At 40.9% G+C, this 27,291-nt stretch overlaps 1 protein-coding gene across 1 annotated transcript; it reads right to left on the bottom strand.

Annotated features, from left to right (window-relative positions):
• Window positions 1-223: 223 nt before the first annotated feature.
• On the bottom strand, window positions 224-18,786 carry KCTD19 (potassium channel tetramerization domain containing 19). Its single transcript, XM_041126029.1, is given in 20 exon segments — window positions 224-322; window positions 652-753; window positions 1,620-1,759; window positions 2,199-2,259; window positions 2,262-2,392; window positions 3,301-3,363; window positions 3,504-3,616; window positions 3,618-3,808; window positions 3,810-3,974; window positions 3,976-4,152; window positions 5,481-5,589; window positions 7,656-7,739; window positions 9,620-9,762; window positions 10,149-10,252; window positions 13,002-13,162; window positions 14,434-14,628; window positions 14,843-14,975; window positions 16,352-16,543; window positions 16,879-17,035; window positions 18,694-18,786. Coding segments are annotated over 20 exon segments (2,613 nt in total).
• Between the last annotated feature and the right edge of the window lie 8,505 nt (window positions 18,787-27,291).

The following is a 27,291-nucleotide window of genomic DNA, read 5'->3' on the forward strand; positions in this document are numbered from 1 at the left end:
GGTTTTAAACCAGGACTAGCAAAGTGCCCTGTCTGCACAACGTGCTTAAACTGAAATGTGAAGTTACTGCTCTAGACCTCTAATTATTATTCTGATTGTATTGGGCAATTAATATTAACAAATATGTTATCAGAAAGAGGGGATTCTTTAAATAAACCCCACAGGTCACTAATAAAGCTACCAAAAAGGAGCTGGCTCAAATTTTTATTAATGTTCTGTGAACTTACATTTGCAAGGCAAAATATGAGACCAGTCTAGCAAACCCTCTCCAGATCAGTAAGTCAAGGCAGCGGCTGTACTTCCACGTGAAGGGTGGGGTAAACTGAAAAAGCACAAAACTGAGGCCTCCCTTAAATCACCTGCTGATGGCAGAACGGCAGCATCCCTGACTCTCTCCCTTTCTTAGCAACCCTAGAAGCCTCCTGCCCCCTTTTTTGGGGACAATCTCCTAAATGAGCAGCAGAATTTTAAACTTCTATTAAAACTATTCATGACATTAGTCAATTTGTGCTGTAAAATGCCCCCTCTGCCACTTAACTCACTCTGCAAACAAAACTGGGAACAGTGAACTAGTTTAAACCCCAAGCTGGCAGTGTTTGGAAGAAAAAAGGCCCAGCTGTACAGCATCACCTGATGGCACATGCTGCTTACTTCCACCCACTGAAGTAGCTCTTCGTGAACGTTTCTGTCCCCTTGAAAATACTCCGTGTCCAGTAAATCGGCAACAAACTTCCTGGGCATGATCTGCTGGGTCTAAAATACAGACCATGACGTGGCTGTTATCAACAGGCGGGTGTGCTCGCACGTGCCCAGCAAGCAATGCTCTCCCTGTCAGTGAAATTACCAGTCAGATGGAGAAGTTCCCAGTCCAGCCTTGGCCAGGATTAATTATTAAAGGATCGGTGTGAGGTAGCAGCCATCCCTCAAGGGCTGGAAGTGGTCACAGAGGCACCACTAGCAGAGGAAAACTCGAGGGCAAGCTCTCCCCAGTCCCTCTCTGTACATATTTCTCCCTCCTCTCCCCTGGGAAGAGGAAAAACGCTTCTGGTTGGAGCTACTTAAAGCAGGACTGCTGGGGAGGGGCTGTGGGGTGGGATCCAGTACTTCTGACACACACAAAAAAACCCCAAACACACAACAGAAATTCCTGGCCCCTTGAGAATGGGTCTCGATTTCTGCCACAAGCCCACAGCAAAGCACACTGCGGTGCACAGACGGCGGGGTGATGCTGGGGGCAGGACACACTGCTATTTATTTCTTCATCACTGCAGGAGCAACTGGAGGCCAAACCTCTTCCCCGCTCCAAGGGTGCCGTAGTTGCTCAAGTGCCCAAGGCTGGCTCTCCCGTCCTCTGCTTTGGGGCTTACCCTTGGTTTTTAAAAATGGACCTGGAAAGTCTCCCAGCCCCCTGTTACTGCAACCAGCACCTCCTGGCCTGCGGGATTGCCGAACCAAAGCCGTCCCCGCGGCTCAGCACAGTGACAACTGCGGCTCCCGGAGCAGCCCGGCAGTTGGTGCCGAGTGTGAAGAGCCAAGTTTCTAACTCCTGCCGCCGCACCAATGGCCTGGGGAAGCTGAGAAACCACAGCTCATCCAGGCCATGAGCAGCTTGTACCTACCCAAAGCCTGTTCATGAGGGTCCCGACTTTGGCTGTGATTTCTTTGGGATCCTTCAGCCTTACATCAGTCAGGAAAAAGTGGCACTTCCTGGCATAGAATATCTCCTCACGAAAGTGAGCAAAGGTAAGAAAAACTATATCTAAAAGGAACAGTTGAAAGAACACAAAGGCATTAGGGGAAAAAAAAAATAAATAAATGCTGTGGTTTCAGCATTCACCGTTTCAGTTATCCAGTTCTCCAACCTGTCCAAGGTTTTACTGCAACTGACTCCTAATCTGAGCCAGCGTTCAAATGTCGGCTCAATGTAAGAGTTTGCCTGAATAAAAACTGAATGTAGATTTCAGACCATTGCATCTTTCCTGATGCATTAAAGAGCTTCACCAGTAAATATTCAAGGCACCTGCTAGGTTAGGCAGCTGCTGTCTGGCTGTTTTGAAGGATTACATGTAAGCAGTGGTTTGGCTGCGATAACCTTAGCTACTCAGCTACTCAGCACTAACAACAAACCATGACAGAGAGCATGGTTTTCATACTAAAAACCCTGCAGCAAGATCCTAGAGCTATTTACAGCTCCTTACCTTTGGATAGTGCCTGAGCTTTTCGAGTGTCCAGCTGGCTGCCATCCCAGAGTGCTGTAAACAAACAACACTCTCTTCATTGCTTATGCAAAAACCATCATTGTCTAAAACCGGAGGCTGTTCGACTTTGAGAATCAATCCTACATTTCTGTGGTCTGCCAGAATGATATCGGTTTGTTAGCTGTCCCTTGTTTCTGTGAAGGAATTCAGGTTGAGTTTTACAGCAAAGCCTCTATCAGTAGTAAATGGGATAAATGCATTTGTCCGTTTTTAAGTACAAACACAATATTGTCATCTTCTCTTCAGAGTTATGCCTCCTTTTGTCTTTATTCTGTTGTGATGTTTTACCAGGAAAGGTGAAACACCACCAGACAGTAAATGACAATCTTTACACCAAATAATTTGCAATCTTAGGCATAACGTTTCAGCCCTTCTCTACTTCCCTCTTTCACATGGAAAATTCAGACAGAGTAACCATTACGTTTATGTTTACATTACCATTTACTGCTTAACAGAACCCAAGCATAATTCAGTCCAGGATTCTTTCACAGGATGTGAAGGAGGTTTTTTTTCCGAGGAAAACAATAACTTGGCTTGCACTGCTATAGTAACAAAAACATCCCCAACCACTATTAATACATTTTGCTTTGCCGACGATTCTGTGAAAACCTGCCATGTTACCCACAGTGGGAGCGGTACAGGGTAAATCACATCCTTCTCAGGGTGTCAGAAGTCTTGGACTGAGACTTTCCACTGAGCTTTCTTGAGTTTGCATTTAGTATCATGGCTAATCAGGTAAATCTTTTTAACTTCTACACATTTCTGTAGAAATGTCTGTGTTTAGCATAGAAATCTTTCAGTCTTTATGCGAAATTACAGATTTCTGTCACTAACTGGATAACTTAAGTACATCAAACCAGCTTCACTGTTCCTTGCACAGCTTTAGAGGCAGAGTCACAAGGACACAGTGAAAGAACAACTCATTGATGCCAGTGAAGGTAAAAGCTCCTCCACCTTTCTGGCAAGCACACTTCTAGTATTAAACTCTGCATAGACAAGCAGTAAGATCCAGCCCTTGCTTAGCAGCTGGCAATCAACTCACTGTCTTTTAGAGGGATGAGCTTCATTTGCAAGGTCTTGTCTCTTCCTTCACTGGAAACACTTTCTATGAGCAGGAGAACAAGAAAAGGTTGGGACTGTCACTCTGAAATTCATCAGCACAATCAAAGTATCTTATATAAATAAGTCATTCAGTTAATGACTCCCATTACTTTTGAAAACAACAATCACAAAGCAGTCATTTACCTTCTGGTTGCTCCTTGTTTGTATTCTCTGCATCATTTCCTACTGTGGGAGTAGTTTTCATGGTGCTGAACTGATTCGTTCCAGCGCTTGGAGTAACTGGCAAACTGTGTGAACACATATTGCTCTGGCTGCTTTCCTTCAGCCCTGAATTCGTATTGGGTAATGAGATTGTTTCCTTGAATTGTATAGCTTGTTTTCACAGGAGCAGAGGCAACAAGAGCTTTGACACCCCTGTCCTTTTCAGGAGTGTTGCACTGAGAGACATTCTCTGTGATACAACTGTCAGAGGTTCTCACGTGCTGAAAAATCACACCTCTTGCAGTTCACCACATCCCATTCCTTTACCAAGGAAATTAATTTCTGGATGTGACTTGCCGAGTCTTTACTTTCCACTTTCTTTGTCAAAGTGCTTCTCATTCCTCTCTTCCTTGGAGGGCTTACCAAATGTTTGTAATAGCTGGAGTTTACCAAGGCTGTCTGAGGAGTCGTTGCATCCTCCAAGTGTATTCCTCTGCTTTGTCCCTTTAGCCCACAAAATAATTTTGGAATACTTTGCCCCACTGGTCTCTTGCTTTCCCTTCAGATCTTTTATATTACTCCATATGTTAATATAGCATTTACTGGAATCCACAGCTGTAGATGAGTACACCTAAAAATACAGTGAAATATGGTTATTTCTAATTGATACGGAAGGAAGTGTAAGTTTCGCCTTTCCTAATAATTGAGGTATTTTACTCATTATAATACAAGCATTTAAGGACTGAGTTCTTAATCCTGGAAAATACATTCTCACTTCTGTGCTGGATGCAGTGTCTTAAGGCTCTCCAAACCCTGCCCTGATAACTCAGCACTGATGTTATGCTGTCCTGAATCACCTCAGTTCCCATCACTGAATTTTGCTGAACCTGAAGACAGACACTGGAGTGGCCAAGGCACACAAGCAGCACTTCAACATCCCTGCTACCACTACAGCTAAGATAATTGTGGTTGTCTGAACTGACAGCAGCACATTCTGTACAAGAAAGATGGTTTGGCAAGTTAAAGCAAGCTGTGCAGCCACTCTGCCACAAGAACACCACTGTTAAGCTACAGGGTGGAGCAGTTTGATATCAGTGTGTAAATGCTACAGAGGCAGCACCTTCATTTCGCCTTTCTCTAGTAGACTGAAGGCAACTTTCAGCTGCTGGTGTCCAGCCAAGGACTAAAAGTATTCAAAGACTTGAGCAGGAAGAACTTTTCCCTCTTCCACTGAACTCAAAGACTAGATAATTTCTGCAGGACACTATCTTGCCTGAGTGCACTGCCTAAGCTTGCCGCTCCCATCTTTACCACCTAGGAACCAGGAGATCTGGCTTCTAGGTCCCCCTTGCCCAGAGGTGTCAGAACCCCTACATCCCGTGACCCAGCAAAGTGCCCCAGTTTCCGAGCCACACTGAAGTCTGCATGAAAACACTTCCCACCCTTTGGTGACAGGATCTCCCTAAGTAACCAGGAGTGTGAATCACAAGACCAAAAGGAGACTCTAAAAAAGTATAGGCTTGTAGGGTTTAGACCAAGTTAAGACAGACCAGAGGATCTTGATGTTATGCTTTGGACTGCATGACTTTACAGCATACAGTCATTGGATAAAACCAGAAATAAAAGCCCAGCACTCAGGCAGTGCTAAAGCACCCTGCCTTGAAATCTACTGCAGAATTCAGTGTGGATCTCCATCTAAATTATGTCTTTAGAGAAGGAGCGCTCTCATGTTTTTGTGATATGCAAACAGAATGTCTATTCCTGCTCTCCATTCTCTCTTGATGCTCAAAGCCTGCCTTTGTAAAATGAAGGTGTTCTTTTTTTATAGAGAGAGATTTTCCAAGACTCATTTTGTAGCTGGTTTTGGAGAGAAAAAAAGCAAAATGGCACTGGAGAATTTAAATCTGGCACTTTTCTAGAAGTGCTTTACGGCAACATATTCTGAAAACCAAATCTTACTTCTTTTGGGTCTTTGCTGAACTCATTCTCTTCGTTCCAAGACACAGTACTTGATCTTCTACAAGGAAAAGAAACTTTATTGCACAATTCATTGGTTTGGATCCATAATCTAGAAAATGAATATTTACAATTATTATAGAACTTTTTCCAGGGGCAACAACCAGTCAATCTGTAAAAGAAACTGCCAGGACTTCTAGTCACCAATGGATCTGTGTACATCACAGTCATTGTTATGAATTACTTTTAAACTATGGGGTAACAGAAGGAGTTCACAATTATCACTAGTACACAATAGAGGGGTAGCAAAGGACCAGGAGTTTTCATCGCCCACTTGTGATGAGAATTTCTGAACTGTGATGCTGCAGATACATAGGGGACAAAAATTATTTCTTGTCTCTCTTCCAGCATTCACAAAACCTTGACCAATGGATTTAGGTAAGCCTTGCTGATCAATCCAAGCTATGTCCATCTGACATCATATCTGGAGGGGTTTTTTTCCTCTCTTTTTTTATGAAGAGGTTCTAGACACTTTGGGGAGCAAGCTAGTCCGATTCAGGTCAACCATCTACATTCATGGTTTCAAAATCAAATTTTTAGTCTGCTTAAGAAACTCAGCTCCTTACAGCGACAGCCTGAGCTGCACAGAAGTTTCTGAAAAGGTGAAACAACTCTGGAAGCACAGAGTAGCTGCTGCTCTCTGTCTCCTATAGACAGAAATTTGCTAAGATTGCCTATGGAGCTGGCTGATGATCTAGGAAAGAATTCTAGGGACCAATCCCCAATTATTTTACTTCATTAGAGGCCTGTGGTGTATATGATAGAGATGCTGAGACCTTCCTTGATGGGAAAACACCAAAGAGCAGTGGAGGAGTCTATGTTAGAGTAGTACTAGGCCTGAGCTAAAACCTCTAGGGAATGTAAGATTTTGTCATTCACATGTAGAGTGCTTCAGAGTTCCTCTGCCATCCTCCTCTTGCTCTACAGGTATAGGAATGTGAGGTTAGGCTCCTACACTGGGATGGGAAAGTCGAGGAATGACATTTCGGATTTCTTCTTCGTAGAGATCTACGATAACATCTAGGAACTGCCGTCACCACTGGTGGGGTACTGGCAGCTACAACTAGTGTGTCCTACTGTTGCTCGTGGCAGTAAAATCAAGTTGGAAATCCTGATGCAAACAGCCCATAGCACTGGTATTTCAAAACCTGCTGCAGTGATTCTTTATCTTCTGGGAAGGTTTTAATGGATATATCTTTACTTTAAAAGGCCTAAGTAAGAATCCACTAACTTCTAGAGCACTCTCAGAAAAATACTGAAGAGAAGGGCCATGCTAGGTCATCTTCTAAAGTACTCTACAGTCAGGAGTCAAAATATCAGTTCTGTGGACTTTCCAAAAGGCCTACATTTTAACATTCTGTCCATACCTCTAATGAGCACAGTAGAGAAGAAAACACTAGGGTTTGCAGATTCACAGATTTTATAGGGCCAGAGAAGACCACTGCAATTATGAACCCTGGTCTCCAGTAACACTGAATACTTATTGCTATTTTAATAGCAAAACATCTTTTAGAAGAACATCCAATCTTATTTTTAAAGTTGTCAGCAATGGAAAAATAAGTCTCTGAGAAAATGTTCAATGATGAATTCATATACAAAAAGTTATGGCTTATTTTCAACATTAATTTATCAAGATTTAAATTCCAGCAGGTCTCAATCCTTTTCTGTGATGCTGCATCAAAGGTGTACCATTCTACACCCTGCAGTGCTGGTGAATCCTCCAGTGGGTCTGCAGAAACCAGCTGGGGCTTGGCAAAGCCAGGGCTGAGCCAAAGCTAATAAATCAGAATGTCTTTGCTTGGTCTGCTGTCTCTGTACAATGGTTTCCAGTATGCATTGCAATATCTTCAGTATCTGGACTTAGGGGTGTATCTCTGTTGCCTTTTTCCTTGGTTACTGGAGAACTGACCAAGGACTACTCTGTTACTGTTCCAGTATCCAAATAACTGATGGGAAAAAATGTGGCCCAAAAGATAGTGGAATTGCTCATCTTCCAGTGGTTGTGTTTCAGAAGGAAAGCAGAAAGTTGTGCCCCTTTCAAAGGACAAACACTGCTAGGTCAGATGAAAGGACATTATATGACAGAAAAGAAAAAGAAAGAAGAGAATTTTTATCTACCTGTATGCATCAGAGTGATAAAGTGCCTCTAAAAGAGAAGGGATCTGGTACTCCTCTGCTTCTTGACAAAAGAGAGGCCATTCTCTGTAAGTTGCAAATAAATTGAACTGTAAAATCGCTAAAAAACAATCTTACCAGATTATCTTTTCTAAATATATATAATAATTTTGGAAGCTTAGACAATCATTACACAAAATGAAAGATGTATTCACACAAGTGATTTTTTTTTTTTTTTTTTTAAGAGACAGACAAATAGCCTATCAGTTTAAATACTGAAAAGTACCCAAAGTATGGTTTTACTGACATAAATAGAAATCTTCCCATTTGCTACTATTGACTTCCACGGAGTCTGAATTTTATGTCAGGAATCCCCAAATAGATGGCACACTTTTGAAAAGGTGCAACCAAAATAAATGAGCTCCTAAACTAGAGGTGTTCAGCAGCACCCCTCTGAATCTTTGTGAAACTTGCTATTTTCAACACTTTTCCCAGCTATTTCCTTTCTGCTAGTGAAATGAAAACCTCTGTCCCTTCTTTTTCTTTCTTTCTTTAATTAACCATGGGTATTGATGATAAAATTCTGAGAAGCAGGAATCCTATTCTGCTCTGTGACACTCATGACACTTTTCTCATGTGGAAAATTCACCATGGCATTTTCCACAGGGAATCCCATAAAGAGGGTTCATGGGTTCGACGGACTACTAGGAAATCCACCATTCCCAGAAATACTCTTAGCCCTAGAACATGATTATCTCTGCTAGTAAGCTCTTAGCATTGTGCTTGGTCCTACCCAATTTACACTCTCTCCAATAATTCCCAGGCATGGTTTGGCCATTCCGATGTTCCTGGGACTGTTTGCAGTGGACAGGAGGAGTGAAGCCACTGTCTCCAGGAGGCTAAAGCAGAAAGGCAGCTGGCCTCAGTGACCAGAAACATTCCCAGACATACTTTGTTTGTATATAGAACCATAGTGTCTGACATCTGGCTTCCTATGCCTTTGATGACAGACATGAAAGCTACCAGTGGTTATTATATCAAAGCAGTCACTGGTGTAACATTTCTATTGACTTCGGAGAAAAGAATGAAAATCCTTACTCCTCTTGGAAATGGCTAAGTGCACTAAAAATGACCACATCAACTGGTGATCTGTAGTGGATATTCTGCCTACTAGAAACGATCCAACAAACAAGGGTTTCAAGGACTGAAGAGGCCAAAAGATCTTCTGATGCCAGGTAGACCTTCATTGCTGAATGCCAAAAATGTAACGTGTAGTGGTGGCAGAAGCAGGGAAACTACTACAAGAAGCCATAGCACCGAAGGGTCAGGTCTGGGCAATCTCAGGGGGGAAGTGAGACACCTTGAAGGAATATCCTTAGGAGACTGGTGTTTTAAGCCATCTCAATTTCTGATGACTGATAAGATTTAGAGATCTAATAGATAGATATGCATATGGATGGAGAGTGCCCTCTCCTCTTTAAGCATCCCCTGTTCCTCCATTCCTATACCATTGCAGTTTTGGAAGATACATTTTTCAGCATTAGAACAGAGATACCAGTAGAGGGGGCAGATGGAGTATTTTTCAGCTGGACTAGCCAGATTCGCTGTCCCTGCCGTATAAAAAGACAAAAATCTGAAGAGGGATGCAATGACCTCATCAATAAAAATTTTTTTTACTTTTTTGCTAAAGGCACGCACACAATGCACCAATCTGTGATATACCCTGCAGTACAGTGTCTGGCATATCAATCATTAAAATAAAGGCACACACACCGAAACAAAAACATATCTCACAATCTCTAAATCCCAATAATTTATGTTTAGATAGAATAGTTTACTTTAGGACTGAAAAGTCTTAATTCTTTTGGATAATATTTCTACAAAAATCAGAAGACAAATCCCTATGCTTACTTACCCTACAACCATCTAATAATAGATGCACACACACATGCATTCACTCTGCTTACTTAAATTCAGCTGGCAAAAACAATTTCCCAAGTCTTAGAAAGTTGAGAACGTGTCGAAACATTTGCCCATCTCCATGGATTAGAAGATTTTGACCATATGTGATCCAACAGACTTTCTTGTCATTTGACAACAGCTCTGGGTACTACAGAAATAAAAATACATTAAGACCATATTTCTGGTGTTAGGTATAGAAAGAAAGAAATTCAAACAGAATTTTTCGTTTCTCAGTGAAAGAATGAAACCAGTTCCATCAAGTCGACTTATATTATTATCCAAACTACTTACATTGTTAGCCCAGAAAGTACTTTCTTGGGAAGTCAAGATTTATTTCCCCTCAGGTTCCTGAACATACTTCCCCAAGTATAAAATGCCCAGTCTACATGTGAAGTTCTGATAATTCAAAGTTTTCAGGTCAAAACCATTCTAATAATCCTTATTACTAGAAATATAGATTCTAGTCCATAGAATTATACATTCTGACTAGGAAGGTTCATGTGAAGGCAATCCAAAGACAATTAATTACCATACCTTCACTAAAGTCTGTAAGCAAGTCTCATACCAGTTACTTCCTACATAAAATTTCACAATCTGATGGAGTGAGCATACAGATACTTCTGCTGTCCAGTCTGCATCTAGAGACAGAGTAACAAATGGCAAGGTGACAACTAAGATAACTGCAAGTAGTAATTATTTTGTTACATATACCAAGTTAATATGATATGGGATTTTACATCAAAATATTGCAAATAATAATTCTTTGAAATAGTGAAGTAATAGAGTGTACTCTATGCACATGGAGCTGGAACTCTCATGGGTTTTTTTAGGGGTCATACGCAACTGCAAGCAAAAGGCAAGTCAGGATGTAATGTCAGAGTAGTGGGCAACTTGGTCCATCCATGCTGCAGCAAACCACCCCTCCTCAGTAGATTTAAAATAACAGCAAGAAGGCTATATGCAGTAGCACAGTCATGTTTGCTCATTTATGTCACCTAAGGTAGGGGAATTTAAGTATGCTGTTACATTGCCACAGAAAGAAATGATGTATTTCTAAAGTACTGGAAAAAAGGGGAAAATCTGAAAGGTCTTTTAAAGTGAAGACTCAGCTTGTCAGCAAACGTAAAGCCAGTGGAATTCCAGGGCAACCTGGAATAGAGCTACCGCATCATTTCCCATCTTTGCAAGGAGCCCCACTTCTTTATTTTGTTTGAAGATGACAGTATCCAGGCAGGTGCAAGCCTCAAAGAGTTCTTAGGCACAAAGAGCAGATATAACATAACAGCTTTGGATATATTTCAGTCTGGGTTCAGCCCGCATCTTACCTCTGTGTGGCAACAAAGATCTAGGAAAGTTTCTGTCAGAATCTTTAATAGTATAGTTCACAGTATTATTTATAGTCAGTAAGTTCTGGGACACTGTTTTAGGAAAATCAAAATACATTTGCATTAAAAAGAAATGGTTTAAAAAAACCCAAACCACTAACTTTGAAAAGGACTCCAGATTGGAGAATTGTGTTGCTTACAATAACCTAGGCCTTTACAGAAGATATAGGCAAGTCACACTCTTAAAGAAATTATTTATAGGGCTACGGATAATGATATAAATAGATTCTATTAGCTCTAAACAATGAACAAACTAGCATATGCTTGTCTGATGTAGCTACTGTAATGGGACTATCTATCTCCCATAACATATGTGCAATTGAAGTGTCATATACTGCTAAGACATCTGAGACTTACTTTTTCTAGCATGTGTTATCCACCACGCTACACAATAATGACACAGAATTCATTAACTGCTGTTTCAATTTAAGATCAAACCCTCTTTCTCAAGGATTATAATTCCATCTGAAAATTGATAAGATTCACTCCTTTTTGCATACACCCCTATTGTGTGGGGCAGGGAAGAATACTTTGAACATCAGCCCCTTCACCTTACTCTGGTGAAATATGCTGATGGCTCAAAATGGGATAGATAGTCATCCCCTACAGAAAGACTCAGAGGACCTTGAGGGTGGAGTAAACTGGAAGTAAGGTCAGTACTACAAAATAAGAAGTCAGACTTGCAAATAAACAACAGGAAGTACATTTAGGATCCTACAAGCTGAAGTTTGAGCCAGGAGGTTTGCGCCTGTGTGGGGCAAAGGGCTGCCTGCACTCATTCATCACAAAGTGATTGCCACCAATGGAACAAGGAACTGCAAATGAGACTGTAGGATGTAACTGAGGGGGCTAAGTCCAGCAGAATTAGTTGTAGTGTAGTCTAAAGTATTGGGAAGGTTTCAACTGGATTACCTTGTACAGAGTGTGATTAAACTTCTTTCCTTGAGCACATGTCATAACAGAAAAGGTGGAAAGAACTGGCTACATTCAGCCTTTGGAAGAACAGGTTAGAAGAGGATCTTATTGTCTACAGCTAATGGAGGATATAGAGAAGACAGAGCCAGATCCTTCTTAGCGGTACAAAGTGCTAGGCCAAGAGGCAATGGAAAATGTTGGAACATAGGAAATTACATGTATGACTATTTATTTAATTAGCACAAGGATAGTCAACTATTAGAACAGGAGTCCAGAAAGGCTGCAGGATCTCCATCCTTGGAAATACTCAAATCTTTTCCTGGCAAGGTCATGAGCAACCCAACCTAATTGATCCTGCTCTGAGCAGAGAGTTGGACTAAATGACCTCCAGAGATCTCTTCTGGCCTAATTCTATGAATATGGGGAAATAGGGATAGGTGAAAAGAAAAATCCCTAGGTCAGAGGAACATATTAACTCTTGTTAAAAAGCCACAACAAAGGTTGATAGAAAGTGTCATGATTTTTCTATAGATTCATTAGAGAAGAAGAGCGTATAAAACAAAGTGGAAACAGCATTTAAGTTAGAGGTCAGTTTTAACAAGAGCAAAATGTGGCTGTGAATACTCTTAGGCTGGAAGTTAGAAATAGATTCCTTAGTTTAACAGCAAGAGTTGTAAGAAATGTCCCACATCAGAAAAGTGGGAGCAAAAGAAACCTTGCTATCTTTAAAGTAGAACATGTTTGGATGAAAGTAACTTGGACAGTCTAAGCTTGAAAGACCTGGATTCAGCGAATTAGTTCAGTGATGAGTGCTACCTAAATCCAGTGTAGACTTGCTCTATATTTCACCTAGAACCTAATGTTACTACTCTACTGTTCACTGATCAGCAACAGCCAGTTAATAAAGCAACGGAGTAACAGTAGATCTTTGGAAAACACACACTGTCAGTCAGTGAGACTTTTAGGTTATTTTTGTACTTAACAATTCCTCAAAAGTAGATGTAGATTATTGACTAATTAATTGTATTCAAGCAACACTGCTCATTCTACTTTAAAATGAAAGAGTTCTTGAGAAATCCTGACTTACTATAATCTCTGCTCCCTGATGGTATCTGTTGTTTCAGAGAGCATTTTAAAGCATCTTTCATTGGCTCGTATGTGGCGTCCCTTTTGTCCAAATAAGCACAGAGGTCTTTGATTTCAGAAATATTTTCAGAGAGAGGAAGTCGGCAAGTTCCCAGCCAATTCCTATGCAAAAGAAGAGGAAATCACTAAATTTTTTTATCCTTGCTTTATATTTTTACTGCTAATTTTTTAATGAGTACAAGTCAGGAAACATGAGTTCTCCTTAAAATGTTTTTTATACCTACTGAGCTTTACTCATAAATTTCCACATCTTTCTTTGTATGGAGAACAATCCAACATTGACAAATGCAATTATGCAATTAAAGATGGCAATTACAGTGGAGCCATCAAATAATGATCTGCAATAGTTTTCAATAAAGTTTTTAATATGGTATTTCTCCTACACTGGATCATTCACTAGTGCCAACAGCAAGTACGGACAAGATGCCAGGGGCAGAGATGAGCTGACCGTATGTTTGATCTTCCTGTTGTCTTTTTATCGCCCTTTACAGACTGGGTATTATGTGTTTGTCCTAGATTTAAAGTTGGCTAAAAGGTGGAGGAAGTTTTTCAGTCCGTGGTTGATGGAAATATGCACAACTGAGCATATCATTGCATGGCAGGCTTGAATCACAACCAACTGGATTCGCTGTGATTTCTTTTGGTTTTCTTAATTCAAATCACAACAAGCAGGTGAAAGAAAATGGTACACACTTTTTAATAAGGAGTATTAAAATGTGTATTTTAATGGCCAGCTTTATGACTCACCTAGTGAGTGTCTGCATTTAAGAAATGTCTTTCTGTCACAGCAAAGATGTCTGACTTCTACATTTACATTTTCACCTATTTCAGGAAAAAGGTGCTAATGATTCACTAAGGAGCCATTTTCCTATATGATAGGGACTTTATTAAACCAGTACGCTGGTATGGTAAGTCTGAGCAATAATGCTAACAATATGGGGAAGTGCGTCTCAAAGGACCAAGTTGAAACACAGTATTCAGAAGTCTACATTCTTTCATGGACTAGACATAGAAGTATGACCTTTGGGTAACTTCAGAAAAGCCTGTACCCATAGGCATTTTAGATGCTTTTGAAAATCCAATACAAAGTTTTCTGAATGAATGGTAAATCATTAAGTTTTAAGAACATGTGGTTATTAAAAAGTTTACATATACTACTTCGGAATTTCAGGCTTACAAGCCTACAATATGATAGAAGAATGCCAACTCGCATAATTACAGTCACCTGCAAGTTTAGCTGAAAACGAATACAAATTCTAAAAGACAAGCTGCTGAAAACCAGACTCTTTTTCAACTGCAAAACCCATTAGATAACTTAAGGTTCTTTCAAAAGGTTATGTTGATATTGCCTGGTATGAAGGCAGGGTGGGTACCTGGCATGCTGGAAGAGAATGCTGTCACCAGAGAGGTGCAGGCGGCTCCGGCCCAGGTCGCTGCCCATGCAGAGCTGTCCCAGTGCCGAATCCAAGTAGTTGGCCAGCAGCCCCAGCACCATGGTGTAGAGCGGGCACCGTGGTGGGGACTCCCCTGCCACTGCACCCCCGTCACCCCCAGCCCCCACGGAGCAGCTGCCTGCAAAGCAAGGAGGTCAAGACTGCACCCCGGAAGGTCAGAGGTTAATAATCACCACCATATTTTCCACTATTTTCAACATTTATGGAAACAAGTTGCTAACTCACCTCAGTGTTGATCATATTAATATAATTTCTGTTTCAAACACCCAATTTCACAAGTTAACATTAAAACCAATGCATATAAGGAAGAAAATATATAGCTATGTACTTTCTACTACCTCTATAGATCTTCACAGCATCTATAAGCTCAGGAATTCCCAGAATTAAAGCTTCTTCCTCCAAGGCATCTATGTTGGAGAAGTCATAAGGCAACAACATCTTCTCTGAGCAAAGAAAATTAACTTGAAAATAAAAATAAAACATAGGAAGTGTGTGTTGATGTCTTCTGTCCACTGCTCAGATCTAGCAAAAACAGGTTCTTGTAATTTCCTTCAGTATTACTACTCACATACGTACATATACACAGCAGATAAATGGACAGCAGGGAACACTTTGCCTTTGAAAACACAGTCCTAAAACCAAGGTTTATGCTAGAGGAGACCAGACACAGCATAAACGATAGGGGAAGCACAGAACTAGGTTAGTTTTGTTTATCACATCATCCTGACAGGTTCGTGTAAGAGGTTTCCTGTTTGTTTGGCTGCTTTTTTCCCCCTAGGCACAGTCCCATCCTGCGGAGGCACAGGACAACACACAGAGACCAATGTGATCAGGTGAAGCCCACTTTACTAGAGCATCAGACATCATTTTATACATTGGTTACATCCGTACATGCGTTTAGCTATTTTACTATTGGTTACACACATTATTCACGCACTGTCCACGCGTCCACTTACACTTAATGATTGGTTATATCAACACTGTACACGCGCATAAACATAAAACATAATTGGTTATACCAACTAAAACATGCGAGACTTGTCTCACTCTAATTGGTCAAGATAAACTGCCGAATTGAGGTTGTTTGTGCCAAGTTCTCTTTATCGTGGAATGCGCACCTGTGTATTTCTAATTGGTATCTTTCTTATTTTTGTCTTCTTGTTTATTCTGTTCAAGGCCTTCTAAAGGCGTCTGGAATGCTCTTGTGACCGTTAGCTAAATATGTTCCCACAACACCATCCCACTGCATTTAAACATGTGCTTTCCCATATGCTAACATCAGAGGACTGGCAGAGCAAAACTGCAGCAATTCAGTATCTATCTCATCTTAACCGAGTTCACAGAGGATGAAATGCTATGTTGATGGGGGATGTATGTGACCCTGCCAGACTTTTGAAAAGTACTTGTCTTTTCTTGAAGCTGGAAGATTATTTAATGAATGAAACATGATTTTTTTTTACTAGTGAAAAGGTGCAAGATTGAGTAGATATTTAGAGTCACCGTGTAAGTGTTGTCTGCTTTAATTACTGGTTGTTAACAGCAGTTGTGGTACCTGATGCCATTAATGCATTTCAGTTCAGAAAACCACTGGATTAATAAAACCCAAATAAGCAGGGCCATAAGTGGGTAAATTTAGGTACATGTACTCTGGAAGCCATCCGGTAGAGCGTTTGTTTCTTGACTGATAAACAGGGCAGTAAAAGTGGCAGACAGCAAAACCAAACCAAAAGATTAAAAGATTCTGATCTTTAAAGAAGTATTATTGAAGACAGACCAAAACAGTTTAATATAAAAAATTGATTTAGACATGTCAGAATAATTAATAAAGAGCAGTTACCTATGAAGCGGAACTCACTGCACTTGCACTCAATCAGGGCTGCGTTCTCAAGCAGCCACAGCAAATTGTTGTCATTAACTAGTACAGGATATTTTGCCACCAAATCTAGTGGCAAAAAACAGTAATTCACTTCATCTTCTGTATCTAGTAAAGGTGTATCCACTAGCCCTAGGGGAGCTCTTTCATGTAACCCTAGGCAAAGAAAATCAGAGAAAAATCAAGACATAATGAAAAATGGAACTCAGATATACGCTTTGGAGATCTGACCAGTACAACAAAACCAATAAAAGTGTATTGATCTTGTGCAATTTTTAATGTTCACCAAAGGATGAAGTCTTACAGCCCAGCACAAATGAACAAACATTTGCATGGGGTTTCCTATTTTTAAAATAAAGATGACTAATGAAAAAAAAAAAAACAAACCACACAAAATAAACTTTGCAAGACTAAAATATTCCTGGCTTGCAACAACTGACAACAGTCTATGGGCACTCCTAAGGATGCAGAAGGATTTGGCAATTTGGGACATTTATCTGTGAATGCTGGACTGTTAGGAGGAATCTCTGGTGGCTTGCTAGTACACTTTTGTGTTCTCCAGTAATTCAGAGATGTTCCTTCAGCTACTGGTATATCTGCAGGCTGCACACGTAAGTTATATTTCTCCTCCTTCAAATTATCTAAAATCTGTTAAGATATGTAAACTTTTTCTATTTATTACTTCAATTCAAATAGCTAATCCAAAAATTAGAAGCAGCCATGGGGAAGAGTCTAATGCATTCTGTGCTGTACTTGACATCTATTAAAATATGCAAGGGAATATTGTGTACAGGCAAGAACAAACATGTATTAGATTCCTAAGTTTTAGGTACCTCAAGGTAACTGGAGTGAACATGTGGAGAATATTTATAAGAACTAGTAATATAATTAGAGTCATTCATATATTCAAAAAAAGCCAATTATTTTTTAACATTTGAGTTTTAATGGCACATCCTTGTATTCTAGCTCTGGAATTGAAGACAGCACACTGGCATGTGTAAAAGTATACAACAATAGATATAGCCAAGAACCCAACACAAAGCTTGAAAGACCTCTTGGGCTCTTTTTAATAACAAACATCTTTACAATAAGCTGTAGAAATTCAATTATTAGAAAGGGGAATAGATGTTTGGCTCAGTGATAGGAATGATTAACAGTCTGTATTTCCTAATCTTTTACTGAATTATAAAAAAATTACTTTAAAATTGGAACAAATGGTTACGTACTGTTGTAGGATATTATGTATAAAGTAACTTTAGGGCCACGGTTATGACTTCTAAAGCACATGCGTAAAAAAAACCCCACATGAATTAATAAGGTTACACTGACAAGCACTTACAAACCAGAAAATGCAAGAATTCTAGTTTGGTGGAACGTGTTCCTGGCCATACCACAACAGGTCCATGTTAAATATGTGATCATGTAAGGATTGTTAATACAATAGACTACTGAGGTTTGGTGGTCTTCCTCTCCCAACCTATTTGGAGATGTTACATCTTTAAACACAGTCCTAAAAGAAAATCCAAAAATGTTCATGTTAAACCCAAAATGTTAATATTTTGCGTTAAAAAGATCAAGCATCATAGCATTTTTGAGACAATTCCACAAAAAAAAAAAAAGGTATTAGAAACCAAAAGAAACTCAGAGTTTAATCTAAACTTAGAGGAAATGCAAATATTAATGTATGAAAAGGCACATTTCATCCAGCCAGGAAGTATGGACTCAACCTTCAGTGGCACAACACTGTAATTACAATAAAAAAATACTTGTAGCTAAATAGCAAATTAAATATTCGTTACAGATATCCGTTTAACATTTCTGTTTATACTGCTACAGTATAGGAGAGGAAGAATTGTCATTCCCCCATTTCACAGGCTAGTGAATTCAGTAGTGTCACAGTAGGATGAATTTGTTTTCAGGCAGGCTGAACTTTCCCAGGGAACAACAGAAGGGGCAGTCCCATCTTCTTCAGATTAGAAGGTTCATATTCAACAAGATTGATCAGTACAATTGTCATCAAGGACAACAGTTGACAGATAAAAGCCTGTGTTTGCTTAACTTTAGTTTAAAAAAGCAGTAATGACTGTCAAATGAGGTCTTACAGAAAGGTCAAGCATCAAATTTGTAACATTTTCTGTACTCACTAACCGAGGCAGATGAGTTGAATGTGGCAATTATTTGTTTGGACACCTATTGCAAGCATTGATAAAGTTATATACACAAACTCTTTGACATCCTTCTACAGAACATATTATCTAAGAATGAAAAGAAATTCTAGAAAAGCCACATAGAATATCCTACTTTACCCGTAATAAAGGTGTCAGCTGCAAAATTAATGCTTGCTCACACAATAAGTTCAATTCAGCATAGCTGAAAAAAGATAACTTTGAAGTCTGCATGTAATAACGAAGGTGCCTAAATACAAAACCTTCTTGGTCAATAAATAATCTTAGATTTTCAGACTGATCTTGTACAGAAGCTTCTTTCCACAACAGAGATTCGGGAAACTGAGCAACTTTACTTTTGGGAATTGAGAAATACCAGCCACTGTCATTAAAATTAACTAACTCTTCTTCTGCAGATTCCATAATGCTGTCTGATTCCTTCAAACAGAAGAGAAAAATATATCAAGAGGCAAGAATGAACCTGTAAACTCTGAAACAATGTGATGTTTTATTTTAAAACTCCATTGGGCTTTGCATTTTATTTTCCATGGTAGCTTGACAAAAAATAAAGCATGGGGCAAATGACCTAGACCATTACCTTCCCATTCACTTGTGCATGCACATTCCTTAGTTAATATGTGTTTATAGTCATGGGTCACATCAAGTCAGCAAATTGCAAGGTTTTACATAATGTAATACTTATGGTTAAACCTTGGAACAACCTGGTATACGCATATACTGAGTTTGTTCCACAGAAGAGAAAATGAAATATGACAAATGCCTTCCTTAAGTATTCAAATAAAAGTAATGAAATGCAAATAAATGCCACATAACCTCCTACAGAACCCATTGCCTATGGACACACCATTCTATACAGTTAGGTACTACTTTAATGTGCAGATATTTATTACTATGTCAGTCACAATCCTCTTGACAAGACAGGAAAGAAAACAATTGTCGACAGTGAAAGGATGCTTGGTAAGCACATAGGTGGCTGTCAGCTAAGCAGAGAGAAAATTCACCTAAAGCAGGACAAGAACACACAGTTAAGGCCTGTAGCCAACTTTTTCATGTTATTGTATCACACTGAGGTATGGATTAGTCTGTGACCTACTAAAATGGACAGAAAAGTCAATTCAAGCCTGAAAACAGAGAATGCCTACCTGCCTTTGCCACAGCAGCTAGCTTCCAAAGCCAAGGAGACAGAGTTTGTACTGACAATGGACAACACAATTCTTAGAGCAGAAAAAAACGTGGTGGAAAATGATACCTGATGTCTACAATGTTTTTAGGCTATTTCTCATACAAGTGACTACAGAAAAGGGAGTCAAAAGGAAATTTGGAAAAGCATGGGGGGGAAAAAAACCCACTCTTAATGAATGCAAGAATTGAATTTAGTAGCTTCTAAAGAGAGCTTGTACCTTCTAGAGAGCTCATAATGAAAACTAATGATGGAGAACCACAGTTATGTTGCCCTCAAAGTATGCTTAGCCAAGACTTTTTCATACTCTCATCAACTTCTTAACACCGATACTACTCAGCAATTTCAAAACAAATTAAATATTTGAAAACAACAATTGAAAAAAAAAAAGTTCAAGCAAGAAAGATGAAAATTTTAAAAAGAAAAATGACAGGATACTAAAATCTTGGTATTTCTAAAGCTCATTTCCAGTTTTGGGGGACAGGAGAAGAGAGCCAGCACCACCAAAACCCTCTCATCTATACCACTGCTCCAGGAATACTACTTCCAGACATGCTTGAGGCAATTCACATTGCTCAGGCTGCCATTTTATGGGCATCAGCCCCAAGCTAGCAGCCCACTGCTGTGCAAAATGGGTCTTACCCCCTTCTCCCATGCCCTCCTCCCAGCCATGTCTTGTGCCCCTCCATCACATCAGGCCTTGGGCTAATCTAACTCACTTAAAATAGCAAGAAATGGCAGACCTGCCACCCCCCCGGGCTTGGGGTGGGTCTGTGAGGGGAGGCCCCTTCCCTTCCGCCTCACCTCAGCAGGCCGCAGGCGGGTCCTAACATGGCGGTATCGCTAGGCCACGGGCGAGAGGCCCGGGGGTGGCACCCAGGTGTGGTGAGGGTGACAAGGCCGAGGGACAAAGCAGGGTGGTGGGTGACAGGAGCCCGGTGGTTGGGGTAGGGGAGTCGTGGGCAGCTGAAGGGCTTGAGGTGATGGGGGGCACAGGAGCAGGGCAAGGTTACCTGTCCCCACAGAGCCGGGTTTAAAGCCAGAGCGTGCAGGCTGCTCGCACACCCCGAGGATGCTGCGATAGCAAATTATAGTTATAACCTGCTCCCAGCAGCGCCCATCTGCTGTGGGAAGACCTCTCTCTTCCTACAGAGGGGGTGGTTAGCTGCATTCATTTGCAGGGTGGAGGTGCCCACCTTGGTGGTTGAGGCTAGAGAAGGTGAATTTCTTCCAGTTCCAGTACTCACAGGTTAAGCTTCGTAAATTTCCCGTCTTCAGGACATAGATTAATTGGGCTTTTGTGAACCAGCAAGTTAATAAAAAGCCAGTGGTAATCCTGTTGTTACGGCTACCCAACAACTCACCATAAAATACAGGTGTGTGCCATCACTAAGAGTATTTACTCAAAGATCTTGAAAGCACCACTTGTATTATAAACCACAATAAAACCCACAAAACACATAACACCAAAGGGATTCTTTTTTTACTGTCTCAGTGGTTTCTGATCAAACATAAGTTACAGCTATGAAGATTAGTTAAAATAGGTGCCAGGATCAGCTGCCACCGTGCTGCTCTGAGCTGCCTCAGCTCTGCAGAAGCAGCAGTGGTGAAAGGGATAATGTGTTATTTGACCCAGTAAATGAGACAACCAAACACAAAACTCAACAGGACAAGTCCGTTAAATATAAAGAAGGGATCTATAGGGAGCTACACCTCAGTTTGGCTTTTCATTTCTTCTGTTATTGCTGAAAATAGTGACGCAAACATACAGTGTTTTTTTTTTCTGGTGGCTTTATGATTAAGCCTTCCTCCTGAGCTTATTGCATTGCAGTCTGTAGGCACAACAGAAGGTAAAAAAGGGGCTACAACTTTTTGTCGTGCTTGACTTCCCAAGCTGATGCCATGAAGTGGACTGTATGGTCAAGCATGGCTGGTTTTGGCTCTCATTCCCATCCTGGGTGCTGGGATGAGCAAGTACCTACAGGTAGGAGGAGGACAAGTACATACCTTGACCTGCAGTGAATGAGGGGAGTGTGTAGTGTTCAGGGCTCACTTTCAAAAAAAAAAAAAAAAAAAGCAGGAAATTTCTATTTTAGAAGTGATTTGGGAACAAAGATCCTCAATTTTATACCAGTCAGTGAAAGCATAGCACCCAAATTTACTTGTACACCTGGTGATCAGACCTCGTTTAAATTCAGTCTTTTAGTCGTGAACAGCATACTGCTGCTTTTTTAATATAAAGCTGGCAGTGCTGTGGAGAGGCTCAGTTTTAAAATCCCTTCACCATGAGTTACTTCATTATCTATTTTACCTGCATACATGGGTTTTGTGACCTCTGTGACAACCCCAGGACCAGGGAGTTCCCAGACGAGGATCCCTAGAAAGGAAGGGACCATCCTACTACAAGAACTGAGCTTCTCAAAACCCCAGAGGAAGTGGCAGGGCCACAATTTATTTAAAAGCCAATTAACACAATGACAGAGTTTGTTAATTAGATGCTGTTTGTGTCATTTCTCTTAGATAAAATAGGAAACAGGTGAGAAGCAAGACCCAAGGAATAAAAAAAAAGCCAAGGAAAACTGGAATATGACAGCTTATTACTTGACTAATCATTGTTAGCATGCAGGATTTTTAGGTTTTAAAACCAAAGAATTTAAGGAAGGCTTTAGATAAAGATATAGGAGTGCTCACCAATATTTTTATGATTTCTCTGGGGACAAGGCCAGCATTAAAAAAAAAAAAAGAGCATCGATATGAATGCAGGCTAACTCCACATATTAATATAAGTTTTATATATATTAATAATTTCTATATTAAATGTTAATATATAAATAAACATGTGAAATAGTAACTGCATCCTGGGACTGTGTCACACCTCACCAATAGGATTATATGTCTTTAGCATGTACTTAGGTTCACCCATTATCAGCTCTGCTTACTGGAAGTCTCAGTTGGCATGAAGGCTACTTTATTTAATTGCTTTATTAATAATCTCCCCAGGCAGCAATTTGGAGACTGCTACTGAGGCAGGTTTTTGTGTCAGGTTTTTGATTTCGGAGTTGCTGGTTTCTCTGCCATCCTCTCCTGGTAGGCTTGCCTGCAAAAGAAATCACAGCAATATTGCAGCAATGCTGGATGTTTTTAATGACAGATCTATTAGGGAGGGTGAAGGAAGGGCTGCCAGACTATATTTTGGCATAAGGGGGAAAAGGGGAGAGTCTGTTTTCTGAAAAATAAAGCATAAAATAAGGATAATTGTATTATGCCATTGATAAATACATACTGTATAAACAAATGGATGGTCACCACTGTCCTCTCTCGCCTATACAGCGTGAACCCATTAACAGTTCAAAAGCTTTGCTATCAGATGGGTCCCGGCTTTAGATGGTGTCTAGGGAGTTTTATCCATATTCAGCTAAGCGTTTGACTTTGACATCCCCCACGGCACATCCATGCTGGCCAGACAGCTGCAGCGCAGAGGAGCTGTTCAGCTGTCAACTGGCCTCTCCTCGTTCCCAGGAAAACAAACAAACAGCAAACACTCATCTGCCAGCCTTCACCACCCTGTTCATACCCATTTTGTCTCACGTCCAACCCTGGAAAGATCTGGGTCTGTCCACTCCATAGCAAGACTTCTAGCAACACTTGTCATCCTCTGGATGATCTTCAGGGTGATCTTCAGGGCCAAGTACCATAGTTGTTCAAATTTTTGCATTTCCCAGATGTTGCACATGCATTTGGACTGTGGTTTTATGTTTTACTCAACACGATCACACTGCAGCCTGTCACAGGTCCTGGTCCACTGCACTGCCTCCAGCTGTGCTCCTGATCCCTTCCTCAGGTTGGATTTAACAAACACATGGCTGTGGGGTGCTTCACATCAAATCGGACTCTTGATCCAGTGGAAAACCGGTCATCTTTTTCTTGGTGGATCTTACTCACCCTAACACATTGAGTCAGGAAATGAGATGTCTGGGCTCAGTGAGATACCGTCCCTGACATTGTCCACCTAGAGAAGAACCCAAGCTCATCTAATTGTGATGTTAACCCCACCAAGCTCCTCACTCTTCTCAAAGCTCTGTCTTGGTGGAGCAAGAAATGCTTGCTGGCTTTATGAGGGCAGAAAGATGGAGCTTAATGGATAGGAGCCTCTTTTGATTTTGTAATTTACCTTGAAGTCTACTGGGTAAAAACCCCAGGAGAATGAGGTTGCATGACTTTCCCAAGACCACTGGCTAAACCTGTAGCAATAATGTGAGCAGGAAGATGCTGAGTTTTTCCCTCCTCTGCTCCGTAGCCTCGTACTCATGCTTCTTGAAACTAAAATGCATAATGCAGGGATAGCATTGCAGATGCTGCAGGGAAATGTTTAAATCCAAAGCTAAAAGCTGTTTCCAATTAGGTCTCAAAAAAAAAAAAATCCATAGAAACATTTCTGTTTAGATTTGTTTTCTGACATCACCTAAGCTCCCTGCCAAAATGCCTGAATAGCTTTTTGTGTTTCAGATTTTACTGTTTGTTTAGGTTATTTTTTGCACACCTATGCAGGAATGCTTCAAAAATGTCTTTTTTCTTTAGAAGCGTGTTTCAAACAAATAATTCAAAGCAGTGACATATGGGTTCACTTAAACTCACACCGTGTTACACTCATTGTCATTTATCACTCTTCAGAGGGCTCACCAGCATCATTGGAAAGACTCCTAGGGACTTACCAGGCACTGGCAGAACTGTAGAAAAGTGATTCATTTCTCTTGACATTTGTGACCCTTTGTGATTTTGGGGGTTTTTATTTTGTTTTCTTTTGCCTTGCCTCATCACAGATGGATTATCTGATGCAGCAGCTGGGTGAAGGGCTGGAGGAGAGCCATGTATCAGCTTGCACATTACAAGAGATGGATCAGGCTGCTGCTTCTAGTTATTGCATCTCAAGAAGTCAAACATCCACATACAGTAGGGCAAAATGGAAGGATTCCTTTATAGCCTTCTGGGCATCAAGTAAATGGTGGCTGATGTGGCTTTCTAAGGCTCCCAAGAACTGGTGCAATACAAGCACACATGTGTTATGCCAGTGCCAGCTATGCCACATATGCCTTTTCTGGGAGCTTTGAGTCACTGTACAGCAAAAACAAGATTACTGTAAGGTAATAAGGAACCAGTAACATCATAGGATGGATACCTCGACTGCTGAAGGACCAAAACAAGCTTTCCTACAAACTGAATGTGACTATCAGGTGTTTTCAGTCTGTCCTTCCCCTCAGACAGGCAAACTGACAGCAGTCCAAACCTTCATCCCCATTTGTCCAGCACACTTCAATGGCTGGTATAAAAGGTAAGAGGAGCGATGTAATCTGAGATAGCCTCACAGGTTGGATGGCCAAGGAGGTTTGAGCATCTCCTCTGACCTGCCCCGGAGCAGAGGCCACATGGTTCTGTGTCCTGGATGCTGCAGGGTCAGGAAGGTAGCACTGAACTGTGGGATGGGCTTTAGCCACTCCTACAGCCCTGAGTTTTAAAGCCTTTGGGTTACAAAGAATGTTCCACAATCCCTCACAGGCTGCTCTGGAGATATTTTGCTGAATGTAACCTCCAGCCGCTGGATCCCACAGTCCCCTTTTGTCTCTCAGAACAGCCCTGCTTGTTAGAAAGATGCTCAGTACAGCAGTACTTGTAAGCTCAACCTTCTCCCTGTGTTTCCTTCAGATGAGTTATTTTGGAAAAATGGCCATCTGAGTTCCCAGGTGGAATTTCTAAGACTGGAAGTGAAACAACTTACCAGACCTCAGGAGACCAGGGCTATTCTGCAGGACAGCCAGAGGTATGGGCCAGTCACAGGGCGGGTACACAGCTTGCCTATCATGGCAGGAGGTGGCACCTGTGTCCCAGCAGAACTCCTCCGGTCCTGTCATGTATGCTTCTTGTAATACCCCTGCACTGGTGGCAAATGGATGAATTCAGGACTTTGACATGAGCGAGCTATTTCGGTGATCATTAGTGCATATTGTATGCTTCAGGAGGCTGGAACTGGTTACAGACTTTTAAGCCAAGCTACGAAAATGCCAGTTCAGTGAGTGGAAAGTCAGGAATATTCTGGGTCTGATGAAGCTGCTTTTTTTAGGGAAAGTATCTCAGGTCAAAATGAGAGAGAGGACACTTGCCTTTTGCAATCATAGCACTCCACTGATGTGCTTCCAGCTGTCTTAGCACATGCTATCAATCTCTTTGAATGGTTTCTATCAGTTATTAACCATTGTAAGCCAGCTATGTGTGAAATCTTAAAATGAATCATAGCTGTAGTTGTAGTCATCTTGAAATACAGAGTTCTAAGCTACAAACTTAGAGCTCTAAGTACAAAAGTTTTAAAATGTGATTTTGAATAAATGGAAATCTTTATAGCAGGTTCACTCTCCTGAATGCATGCTCATTGGGGTTTTTTTCTGCAACAACTTTCCTCAGGTCTTTAGTGCCCACAAACTGTCCTGCTGCAGCAGTTGACTAAAGAGAGCAGCCACACTGTTCACAAAACACCTCTTCCAGCTGAGAAATGCACTAGGCATGAGACATCATCCACAGTAGGAAGAACTACATTGGTACCATCAGCACACGGCTCTGGTCAGCACTGCAGTTCACAGCAATTATGCAATTGTCCTCTGTACAGGGAAAAAAATAGACATTAAATATGGGTTGTGTTCAGTTTTATTTGTATGAAATCTCATGCTGTATTTAGAGCTGGTGAATCTAATCCTTGAGGGTTTTTTTATTTCTCTGCATCTTCCTGCTTCTATCTTCCCCTGTGTTCCTACATTTCTGCTGCAGTTATTACATTAACAAAAAGTGGGGATGACTCCTGTATAATAACATTTTGTCTGAAACCATGCTGTGCTGGGAAGATGGTAATTTAGTTAATTGAATTCCCTCTAAAATGGTACTGAATCAATATTCCAGCACAGTGCTGGCAACACGTAGCTGGCAATGAAGTATTGCATCCAACATTTGTGGTCAAACCAATATCTCAGGGCACTGCATGCAAGGATTTGAAGTTTTAGTCCCAGGTTTAGATGTATACCTCCAAGAAAGTGCCTGACCCACCAGGATACAAGCTGCTCTCTGAGTCTTGTCTGAACATGATTTACAGCTTGGTCTGTGGATTTTGGAAACCGTTGTCCATCAGACTAGCAGTGAAATGGAAAAGTACTGAGGAAGGCAGCTCAGGTACAACTCAGTAGGGAAGCTGTTTTGCCTGGACTGAGACCAAGGATCTGCACTGTACGAGCGCAATACACTCCATGGAGGAATGCTTGCTGTGGGAGCAGTTTTTTGGAACGGTAACATCTATGAGCTCTTCCTGGTGCTCCTACACAGGGACAGAAAGGGTGAGACCTTGCCAGGCTTATTGGCATCCACTGTCTCACTCTTCTAGGAATGAACATATGTCCTTGAGGAACACAGCGATCAGTCCTCATCAGTATGTCTGGTCAAAGCACTTAGCCCAGAGAAAAATGACCTCTCAGAGGGGCCAGAGCCCTCGTCCCAGGCACACA

This window comes from Aquila chrysaetos, chromosome 9 (genome assembly GCF_900496995.4).
Source record: "Aquila chrysaetos chrysaetos chromosome 9, bAquChr1.4, whole genome shotgun sequence".
NCBI lineage: Eukaryota > Metazoa > Chordata > Aves > Accipitriformes > Accipitridae > Aquila > Aquila chrysaetos.